The 11,371-nt window shown below is 46.7% G+C and overlaps 1 protein-coding gene and 1 long non-coding RNA gene across 8 annotated transcripts in view; one reads left to right on the top strand and one right to left on the bottom strand.

Moving 5' to 3' along the window:
* Positions 1-384: 384 nt before the first annotated feature.
* LOC138503772 (uncharacterized) lies at positions 385-7,049 on the bottom strand. Its single transcript, XR_011279703.1, has 2 exons — positions 6,913-7,049; positions 385-738 (listed from the first exon to the last, which is right to left on the bottom strand). It is a non-coding gene; the product is annotated as an uncharacterized lncRNA (long non-coding RNA).
* A 45-nt stretch (positions 7,050-7,094) lies between these two features.
* PLEKHA7 (pleckstrin homology domain containing A7) overlaps positions 7,095-11,371 on the top strand; it is a 1,516,580-nt gene continuing 1,512,303 nt past the window's right edge. For 5 of the 7 annotated variants that reach the window (XM_069623767.1, XM_069623765.1, XM_069623764.1 and 2 more), the window contains exons 1-2: positions 7,095-7,312; positions 7,444-7,520. In XM_069623767.1, coding sequence (XP_069479868.1) covers positions 7,119-7,312; positions 7,444-7,520 — 271 coding nt within the window. In that variant the 5' untranslated portion in view covers positions 7,095-7,118. The remainder of the gene's footprint in view (positions 7,313-7,443; positions 7,521-11,371) is intronic. The other 2 variants (XM_069623768.1, XM_069623769.1) reach the window with 2 other exon arrangements.

Below are 11,371 nucleotides of genomic sequence, written 5' to 3'. Positions count from 1 at the left end.
TGCAATTAGCACATGGAGATCGTCATTGACGTCCTCTCAGCCAATCAGAATGTGCAAAGTGCAGTCAATATCTACTGGTATTGACTGCATTCTGTTTTCAGAAGCAGACTGGGAAACAACGATGCAATTTCCAGGCAAGATTGTGTTTTAACAAAATATTTCCTCTCTCTGAGGAGCTTTTTTGTTGCAACATTCTAATTAGTACACAAAAGACAAGGAGAAAAACATTGGAAAAAGCTTTCACATATAGTGACCATTTACTTTAACATGGCATCTCATGCATGCTCATGTTAAAGCTGTTCCGGTTTAACCAAGCTGCAATAACTAATCCCCCGCACTATTGTGAGTGGGGTTTAGATTCTATTAAAGACAAGGAGGCGAGTATTATGCAAAACAGTCTTTACTACTGACACACAGCAGCAAAGAAAATTTTTTGTAAAACCAGTACATTTTGCAAAACTCAGAAACAATACAGTATACCATAAGAACAAAGAGGGCAGAAACCCATTCCAAGATGGGGCTCAGAACTAGCCCATGTAATCAATCAGCAGGGATCCACCCCCATAAAAGTCCCTTCCTCTAAACACAACTCCTCTTCTGAAGCTGCATCCTGACGCCATAGCAAGCGAAACAGTAAAGGCCAGCACTCCAACTGAAGAACCGCTCTGCCATCTTCCTTAGGCATAACATCCAGAGATCTCCCACCAGTCCTTCACCTTCAAACTCTTCAACCCGAAGCTGCAAATGAAAAATAAATTAGCAACCGGTGGGTGGGTGGGATAATACTCGCCTCCTTGTCTTTAATAGAATCTAAACCTCCACTCACGATAGTGTGGGGGATTAATTATTCTATGGCACGACAAGGAAGCTTCATATTATGTAAGTTCAAAGCCCTTGCAATACATTAAAAACCACATGATCAATACGCTTATGATAGAAAGTTTTAAAAGTAGACTCCCTGGACCTGTCAGCTGCTTTTAAAATCTGCTCCAGACCTCCCTAAGGAAGGCCGCTTTTGAGGCCATAGCTCCCCTTACAGAGTGCGTAAGAAGAGCTGTCAATCCCTGCTTCCTTCATCACCCACCTTACCCATCTAGCCAACGTACCTGAGGACACTGGATTATAGGGATTCTGGTAGGGAATAATCATCTTAGAGGTACCCGGGGGGTAAAGCCCTTCAGTCTTTAACTCAAAACACTTCAAACACTGCACAACGTACAATTTAACATTCTCTGGAAAAGCTGGATAAGAAACAAGAGAAATCATGCACTTAGTTCTCTTGGACACAAAGAAAGTCACCCCCTGAGGAGAGAAAACCTTATTATCTACATCCAGGGCTCTGATGTCAGACACCCTTTGAATGGAAACAAGACAGAGAAGCATGGCTAACTTAAAAAATTTTGCTGTAACGATAATTCCTGATTATGCGGCCAAGTGATGAACAAACTCAGGACTTTATTAACATCCCAAAGGACTGAGTATCTGGCTTTAGGAGATCCTGGAGATCCTGTGCCAAAAGAAGCATGTCGTCCAGGTAGATGATAATCCGGACCCCCTCCGATCTGAGTAAGGCCATCACTGGCTTCATAAGCTTGGTGAAACACCAAGGGGCTGACGACAGACCGAAAGGGAGAGAGGCAAACTGCCAAAGGCGACCCCCCCCCCCCAAGAGAACTGGAGAAACTCCTGATGTGGGGGAAAGACTGGAATCACCAGGTAGGTGTCCTTGAGATCCAGCTTGGCCATCCAATCTCTCGGGAGAAGGGTGTACCTGAGAAGGCAAATGCCCTCCATTTTGAAATGTTGGTAAACTACAAACGAGTTGAGGGCTCTGAGATTTATCAAGGGACGAAACCCCTCCTTGGGTTTTGGAACCAGGAAAATCGTGCTTAGGAACTGGGAGGCCATGAAGGTGGCCGGGAACACCGCACCCTTGACAATGAGATCTCGACTCTCCGCATCCACCAACTTCTGTTTCCCTTGGTCGAACACAAGAGGAGGCGGAGAGAGCTGACAGGGAGGGGAGTAGAAGTTTATCTGAAATCCCTGAACTGTCTGTAACACCCATGGATCCGAGGTGAGCTCCTCCCACTGATGAACAAACCTTTCTAGCCTGCCCCCCAAACCTCTGTGGGAAGAAACATTTACGAGACGTGACAATACCTGGAGCGGATCTCGCTCTATTTGCGACTCTGCCATTACAACCTTTCCATTGCGATCCTCTCTGGGGGTAGAAGGACGCATGTGATCCTCGAGCAGAGGAAGAGTGATGAGCCCCCCAGGAGGCATACTGCTGTCGGCGGGCAGAGCCCCTGAAAGAGGAACGGCCAGAAGAGTGGGCTCTTCCTCGTCCAGCCTTTTCAAAATCTCTAGGTGCAAACACTTTCCTGCTGTTTGCCTGAGCCTTGTCCAGGGCAGTAAAGGTGTGGACATATGCGCAGAGATCTTTAATAAATCTGTCACCGAACAGATTACCTTGGGCTTTGGGACCCGTCTCGCCCTCAGCCATATCTTGCAGTTTAGGGTCGATGCGCATAAGGAGAGCTTTGCACCTTTCTCTAGATATGCTAGTATTGACATTGTCGAGCAGGCAAAAAGAACACTGCACCCAACCCCTAAGTGCTTGTACATCAATCTGGGAATCATCGAGAGCAGCCTCTTCAGCCAACTCAAAGATTTGGGCTAAGGGCCCCAGCATGTGCAACAATTTATCTTGACAACCCTGGAGGGCCCAGTCAACCCCTTTTTTAGGATCCTTCCCCTTTTGTGACAAGAAAGCCACCATAGATTAGTCGATCTCTGGGGTCAAGGCCACTTTATTAGGAATGACAGGCCGAGGACATTCCGATGTTCAACTTGTTCCTGTCCTCCTTTGGAAGCGGTTTCCTGATCCAATGATGCAGGAATGAGGAAACCGCTGCCGAAGGACGCCATTCTGACGACTTCGGATGTTGGATGAGAGAGGGGTCGAAAAAGGGGACCCCACTGTCATCCAACAACTGTCCCTGGGCTCCCCGGGGCAACCCTACAGGGGACTCCTTCCTTCTATGCCTCTTAGGCGGGGAATCAGAATCCTCCGAAGAATCAGATGAGGATAAGGGAGTAGATGTAATCTGAATAGGAGCGGCAGGCTGAGAAAGACCCTCCCCAAACTTACTCTTCAAGGCCCTAACCAGGGAATTGGGAGGAGAGGGAGAACTATGAACAGGGCTTAGTTGCCCTTGCAAATGTTTAGTCTTAACTGTACACTTTTCTAGGCACTACAGAAAGACCCGCATCAGGATTGGGGTGAAAGTCGGCAATCTTGTTGATGAGTCTGTCAAATGCCGAGGCCAAAGTGGAATTGAAATTAAGCAGGGCAGAATCCATAGAGTCACTAATAGCCCTAGTGACAGATGGGGGTGTATCAGTTTTCTTAGAAGCAGGCCGAACTTGGGTGCTTGTATCAGCTGAAGGGACCCCCTCCTCCCCTTCGGCTGACTGCATGGCCCTTACTGTATGCAGTGGTGGAAATGGAAAAAATGTGGTGGGGGATCCCACAAGTGCCGGGGTGGAGGAGGAGTTGGGAGGGCAGAGGGGGCGTGGTCTAGAGGGGGCAGGGCCATCCGATCAGATAAATACTTTAAAAAAGAAAGAAAAAAAAAGCGCCCACAATGGCAACATTTCCTTTTACCGCCGACCAGGGCTTTAAGGGGGCCAGAACCTGCCGGGGCTCAGCCCCGTCAGACTCCGAAATTTCGTTTTGAAGTGGGGTCCTGCGGGGCCCACTAGTCTTCCCTGCCAGCCCCGGCCACTACACGAAAAGGATTTTTCTCTGAAGCCTGAAGCTCTCGCTCGTGTGCGAAAGCTTCAGGCTCCAGAAAAAATTGCCTTTCAGCCATAATGGTGGCGCCGCACCTGCGAGGCATCCCTTTAAGCAGGAGATGCCCGTGGGCCGGCGCCACCATTATGGAGAAAACGTGAGGCCGCTGGAAGCTGAGGCCGTTTTCCTGAAGACTGAAACTCGCGGGAGTTTCAGTCTTCAGGAAAACGGCCTCAGCTTCCAGTGGCCTCACCCTTTCAGCCTTAATGGTGACGCTGCCCCTACCCAGCTGGCAAGGGGCAGTGCCACCATTAAGGCTGAATAGGCGAGGCCCTGTCCCCTGCCAGGCAAGCCTATAGAAAATAAATGCAGAGATCAACACCCTCTCCGATATGGGGAGAGGGTGTTGATCACTAGAAAAGGATGCCTGGCAGGGGTGCCAGTGGCCCATTGAGCCAGGCTCGTCAGGGGAGCGTGGCCTAACGGGCCAGCACGACCCTTGCAGTTAGGCCATGCCCCCTTGATGAGCCCTGGCTCATTTTGTAGTGCCAAAAAAATAAAAAACGCCTGCGACACCAGCATTGCTGTTTACCGCCGGCTTTGGTGTAATGCACAATGCTCGCTAGATGTACAACTGATTCCTTTCAGTTGTACATTTAGCGAGCATTGTGCATTACACACCAGGGCCAAAGCTGGTGGTAAACGGCAATGCTGCCGTCATGGGCGTGTTTTTTTCAAGCAGGTTCATAGGCTTTGCTGGCTGACTCTGGCCAGATCCCGAGATCCGGCTTCACATCTGGTGCCGGATCTCGGATGTGCCGAGAGCCGGCCCAATGACCAGCACTGACTGTATGGAAGGAAAAATAAAGTGGACTGTGAAACACTAGGGAGCACCTAGACCCCACAAACAACAATATGCTAATAAGGGGTAATAGCAGTACTGGTACAGTTAGGCAAACAAATTGTAAAGGACAAACCAGCAGGTCAAGCAGATCACCAAACTCCTCCTCTTGAAAAATAGAAAAATAGACAAGGCTGAGCCTGGAGACCAAGCAGGCCAGGCCCCAGTGGCTGAATAAGTAAAGGGAAAAACCCCTGTCACGCTTAACCTTGAAACCCTGTGTGCAACGCGAAATTAGTATCTTGGTGTATTTAAACTGAGTGCAGGAAGCCATGTGCCTGGGGAGCTGAGCAGGCAAAACCCTCTTATAACAACAAACCTCTACACTGGAGGTACAACACAGAGCGTCGACGCGCTCGAGCTGCTTCCGAGAAGGCGAGCGCTCCCAGTGCAGGATTATACGCCGCCGAGCAGGCAAACGTTAATGGAGGGGGGAAGGCTTGCACACAGCGCATTAAATAATAATGAAACAATTTGCTGAGCAGCGAGCGTAACAACGCTGAGGGGGAAGGGCGAGGAAAAGGGGAAGGGTCGAAAACTGGGCATAGCCGAGGCGAAGCCTCTGCCTAACGCTGAGCGGTCTGAGAGGAAAATGGAACGCCCACAAGACGTTCGAATAAGCGACCACTGCAGCAGTAGCAAAGTAAAGAAACACAATGGAAACCCAGATGCCAAGTATCAGAAAAGCACTTCACACAAAATAAGTACTAGCGTGCAACAAATAGGACTTATCTCATGCATCAGCAGCAAAGAAAGAGAAGTTGTGTTTGGAGGAAGGGACTTTTATGGGGGTGGGTCCCTGCTGATTGGTTACATGGGCTAGTTCTGAGTCCCGTCTTGGACTGGGTTTCTGCCCTGTTTGTTCTTATGGTATACTGTATTGTTTCTGTTTTTGCAAAATGTACTGGTTTTACAAAGTTTTTTCTTTGCTGCTATGTGTCAGTAGTAAAGATTGTTTTGCATAATATGAAGCCTCCTTGTCGTGCCATAGAATTAAAATGCTTGACTTGAAGACAACTTCATAATTACAACACTGCAAAATAGAACCACATTTAATTCACTAAGTTTGTCCATTTACTTTCCTCACTCTTACAGCACCATGTATCACTGCACAAAAAAATCCAAAACATGTATTGCTACTACCACCATGTGCTAATAGCCTTATAGACGTGGAGAGTGGCCATCACTTGGAATAATGACCTTTCCCCAGCTTATGGCCCTCATGATAACGGCCCCTTCCTCAGGCTTTAGTAAACATGCTCCTTTAAAGCAATATTTCTCCAAAGATATATTCACCTTCATTGTGCGAAATGTTACAGGTGTGCAAAAGCATTAATCGTGGCGTTCAGTTAAAAATGTTTTGCCCCGTGTTCTCGCGCCCCTTCTGCTTATGTATGCACCATGTGGAGACTGTTTCTTTTTTTTAAGCGCACACTTGTAGTAAGCTTGTGGATGCCTTTCTTGCTGGAGATTTGCATGGCCCCTGATCTGCTCTAATAATGCACGTTGAATGCGGCCCTAATCCCATCAATGCAGGGAAAACATTGAGGTGAAGGGTCACTATGAAAAGGGAGTGTGGGGTCGTAAACAAGAGATTACACTAACTGGTCCACTGTTTAGGGTCCACGTCAGGCACTGACCAATAATCCCCCCTCGCCGCCCCCGTTTCTTAACAGTACCTGTATTCTATAATCTGGCACCTCCGATGAAACAGTGAGGTATTTCTGTTTTGTGGTAAGTCCCTCCCGCTGTGGGCTACACGGCCCGCCCCGTTCCTAACATGGGAAGATTATCAATTCATCTCAGGTACAAAGTTCGCAGCTTCCACACCGGCAAAAAGAAAAAAAATAAGTGCAGCCAGTTCATGCTGATTGGGTGACAAAAAGATATTGGAATTGGAGCATTCAGAAGTAGAAGAAAGTTTTGAAATATGAACATGATGTATCCGTCTATAACAGAGGAGTTCCCCGTTCTAAATAGAAAACGCTCACATGTGTGATTATCTTGTATAAAAAGGGCAAGGCTTGCAAGGCACAATTGTGTTCACCTGTAATAGGAACGTGTGTCTGTCCACAAAAAGACGGTGGGCGATCCCTGACTGGAAAAGTAAAACGACCCCTTTCCGTGGGTGTGTTCAGTTCGGCCCCGAGAGTGTCCCTGCCTCAGTATTGTGTAGCAACTATGCCCTTCAGGCAGGTGCAGCACTAACCATGGCCAACTGTGGCGGAAAGCGCAGAGCCGACACAGGAACGCTGAGCTCGACAAGAAGCCCGTGCCTTTCCGCGCGTCCGGTCACCAACTGTCCGCTCCGCGCGCCCCCGCTCCGTACTACCCGGTGGGGGTAGCGCGCACGTTGCCCAAGTCCCCGAGTGCGGGCAGCCGGCAGCCGGCGCGCGCTGCTTCCCCTACCAGCATATGCGCGCGCCCTTCTTCCGCGTTCCCGAGGAGGAGGGTGAGCGCGCGCGCCGGTGTTGCAGCAGCCTGCGCCTGGGGCTGCAGGCTGGAGGATCTGGGACAGTGAACATGGCGGCGGCCGCGGTCGGGCGGGATAGTTTACCTGAGCACTGGTCCTACGGTGTGTGCAAGGATGGCCGAGTGTTTTTCGTGAAGTAAGGCCTGAATCGTGACTCCGCTTCCATTTGTGTGTCCCGTGTGCTCTTGCACATCCACACTGCTCTTTAATTGGCTGTACTTCTCCACTACAGTATGACAATAACAGGTGCATGTTTTCATTCCTCAGTGATCAAACTTGCGCTACGTCTTGGCTGCACCCGCGAACGGGAGAACCTGTCAACTCTGGCCATATGATCCGGTCAGGTGGGTTAAGGAGTACGAGCCTCGCCTCCCTCTGTGCACTTTCTTTATTTGCTTTGTGGGGAAGGGTTTCTTTCCAACAGTTTGCAATATTGCATTATGTGCCACATTGCCACAGAGTCGCCCGCACTGTTGAATTCTTTAATGTATTTTGTTTCAATTGCTGAATTTTCTTTTCTTTACTTAATTGTTTCCTTCTTTCTTTTTTTTGTTACGTTCTTCAATGTAGTTGTTTTCACATCAACACATTGCATATTTCCTGCATTTTTTCGTGCACTTACATTTCTACACGTGTTTTGCATTATTACATTTTTGTCACTTTTTCGCTGCACTTTAGCAGTTTTCTCGTTTTATGCCCCTCCTCACATTTTTACAATTTTCACTAGTTTGGCGTGTTTCTTTAGATTTTTTCTTTTTACGTTGTTTTTGCACTTTTCCCTTTCTCTCTGATTTGTTGTGCTTTTTCAAGTATTGTTGATTTTTCTGTCGGATTAGGTACATACATTTTTGGTGCTCTCCATGATGTGTTGTATCCCCAGCATTGTTGCGTTGTTTTCCCTTTTAGTCAGGTTTCCCACATTGTTTACCTATCTGGTGCATTCTCTCATGATTTGTTGCATTCACCCATGGATTGTGTATTTTTTCATTTGTTACATCCTCCCTCCATTGTGGATTTTTTTTTTTTTTTTTCCTTTCTCCCCTCATTGGTCCCCTTTCTCCCTGTCATGTTTCCTCATGTTTCTTTTCTCCTTGATTTTGTGAATTCTTGACTGGTGTGATTCTTACTAATTAATTGTCTTTTACTTTGCATTGCTGCTTCTCCCACTGGTTTGTTGCAATCAATCTTTAATTGTTGCATTATTTCCTAGCCATTTATCCCATCATATTGACTTGGCTTTTAAGCGCACAGAATCTCGCAACATCTTTGGATAGTTCTACACTAGTGCACACAAGATTCACTGGCTCACCCTTGCTTGTATGTATATATGTGTATCTACTTATTTGACCCACCATTGCCATGTAAATTCACCTCTGCTTCGCATACTATGTAACCCTATAACCTAAGCCTCACATATTCTGTACATGCGCATTATAAATGAATGAATAAACAAACAAATACAATCAAACATGTTAAAATATTGCCATGGGGCCCCTCGTATGTCAAAAGTCTGGTCTCATTTAATTGAGCCACTATTTCTGTTGTGAATTAGTCCGTTTCGTGGGATTTAAACAAAACAAAAAAATCTGGGACTCTTATTGTACATCACACCCTGAAACACTTGTGTATGGATGCAATATAAATAAAATATATCATCATATCATGATGGGCATGTTTCTTAACTCCTTTCTACTCAATCAAGCACACCAAGTTCCAAATTCCTAGGGAAATATGAACCTCAAGAGAAACTCGGGAAGCTTAAATTACAGGTCAATGTCCATGCAATAAGGTTACAGTATTTACATTAAAGCACCGCTCAATGGATTACATATTTGCGTAACATTTACAGTTTCCCCTTTAGAGTGTCCCCCATATCTAAAATAAAGAAAGACAAACACAGTTCACTTGGTCCATGACACGCCGGGCTCCCAAGAATATTACGTCACATTCTCCAATCAGCTCCAAACCCTTCACACAGGATATAGAGTCTGACACAACTTGCATAAATAGCAGTCAAGTGACCTTTGCCATGTGTGGCAACATCATACAATGCAGATTTTTTAGCCAACAACACTTTGCATTATCGTACTTATAGTTCAGGATTTCCTTTTCTAAATAGCTACAAAGTGATGTTGGCTTGAAGGCTAGGACTGGCCAAAGGTGTCCTGCATAGGGCCAGTTGGCAGTGGTACACATTCCAACCTCCTCCTCACACAGAGAATAAAGGATAAATGTACCTTATATATGTTCCATCTACAGTTCTTAGGGGTAAGCGCTATATAAAATAAAATCATTGAGCCAAACGCCCCCTTTCCACCATCTGTCAGTTCTGCAGAGTTGGGTCTTCTTTCATTGTTGGTATTCTATTCTCTGATAAAGGCAGAAAACCGAAGAATTATGGGCAGTTGGCTTTGTACATTTATGGGTGCAGGAGCAGTAATTGTCCTGATGTCACAGATAGGAAATAACAAGAATGAACAAATGCCCAGTCAGTGGGCAGAGTGAAGGCACAGTTTTCACAGAGCAACAGTCATCTGGAATGAATAGGTAGTCCTCTGCACCCACAATGGTAATGAAGGCTCGGGAGCAGTGTGCATATAGAGCGAGACCATTCAAAAGGTTTGGCTCTGGAATATTCCCTTACACTCCAAGCAGAAATACCACTCTGTATCTGAGCAGGTCACCAAATACCTAAAAGGGGGGGGGGTGTCTACAATATACCCCTGCCCCAATTTATGAATATAATCGTGCTCCGATTTAAGGAACTCCCAGCGTGGTAAACACTTCTGTCCCAGGGAAAATAAGTACTTTGAGACAGGAGAATCCACCTTTCACCTCCCTATTCCCCAAAACAAAAAGTTTCTGAGCAGGGTATGCATAGTTTCCAGCCCAAAGACTTTTCCTCTCAAACGATGGGCTGTGCCCCACGCACCACCTATTCTAAATCCAAAAATAAAAGTCTTGCTAGTTCTTACAGCCACCTTGATAATATGATATTTAGTGTAGGAGCCCAATGCTGGTTCTACTGTTTTGTGGAGGCTCCCAATGCGAGCCTTCCTCTTGAGGGGGAGAATGAGAGTGGGCAGGCACTGATTTTATCTTGGAGAGTGAGGGACTACTTCCACTTTTTGCCTCTCATTTATTGGACTGGATCCAGCTTCTCAACAGGTCGTGATAAAAGAAAGCAACAGCAATGAAGATGCATTCTTCTAATATTCTCTCTGAGGTACCCCCTCCTTCTGCTCAAAGTGGCCTCTTCCAATCTGAGGGATTTGAGATAGAATTCAACCAACCAGTGGGCTTCAAACTTAACTCAGGAAATCTGGTTCCCACTTGGATGACGAGACCAGCTATCATGGCTGGGAGAAAAGAACAGTACATGTCTGTCTTCCCCATCTGACATTTTTTGGCCTTTGTCTTTTATCGCTATATGTCCACAGAATGAAGTAGGTCAAGACCAGCATCTAAATTGGGGAGAGGTTTCCACGCAGGGTTGGCAAACTGGTAGAGCAGCCATGGGTCAAACGGCATTGCAAAGGGGTTACCACAGCATGATCCCGTTGAATCTCTCGCGAAGGAGAGCAGAGTGTTTATCTACTCATGCTGAAGCCAATGACTTAACTACTCTGCTCAACTTTTAGATGGCTTACACCTCTGATGGTTTCACCCTATTTGTGAAAATGAATGCACTATGAATTGGAGTGAAAGAGGGAGCTAAGGGGCCAAAGGAAGGTGTAATAGATTTTCAGCCTTTTGGTGTCAGAGAAAGCTGGGGAAGGTGACAGTCCATAGGGCTAATCCTCCTATTGCAATCATCCATGTTTAACCTGCAGGTCCTGTGAGATACTGATACAGGTGTGCTTCCTATGCCGGGACCTGTTGCAGCCTAACCCCCGTCCATCTCTCCCCCCCACCCTCCACGAGAAGGTTTGATTCCAGCATAAGTAACTTCTCAACACGGACTGCTTGCCTCTCATTTATTCCTCAATTTGTTTTTTTACAGTTTGGAGTAGAGAACCAGCTTATGTATGAGAGTTGCAGAGTGCACAAGTAAAGCACAACTGATAGTGGGCATGCAGGAACTTGGAGGGGCGCTGGACATTGGGTGATCACTCGAGGCCCCACATGCAACCTTCTTTTTAAAACTATCCTCCAAACCCCCCCTCAAAATATTGAGGCTTGCTCGACCCCTTCT

Source organism: Ambystoma mexicanum, chromosome 11, assembly GCF_040938575.1.
Source record: "Ambystoma mexicanum isolate Mex_15411 chromosome 11, UKY_AmexF1_1, whole genome shotgun sequence".
Taxonomy (NCBI): Eukaryota; Metazoa; Chordata; class Amphibia; order Caudata; family Ambystomatidae; genus Ambystoma; species Ambystoma mexicanum.
Note: the sequence above shows the minus strand (reverse complement) of the source record. Positions and strands in the feature narration are given on the sequence as shown.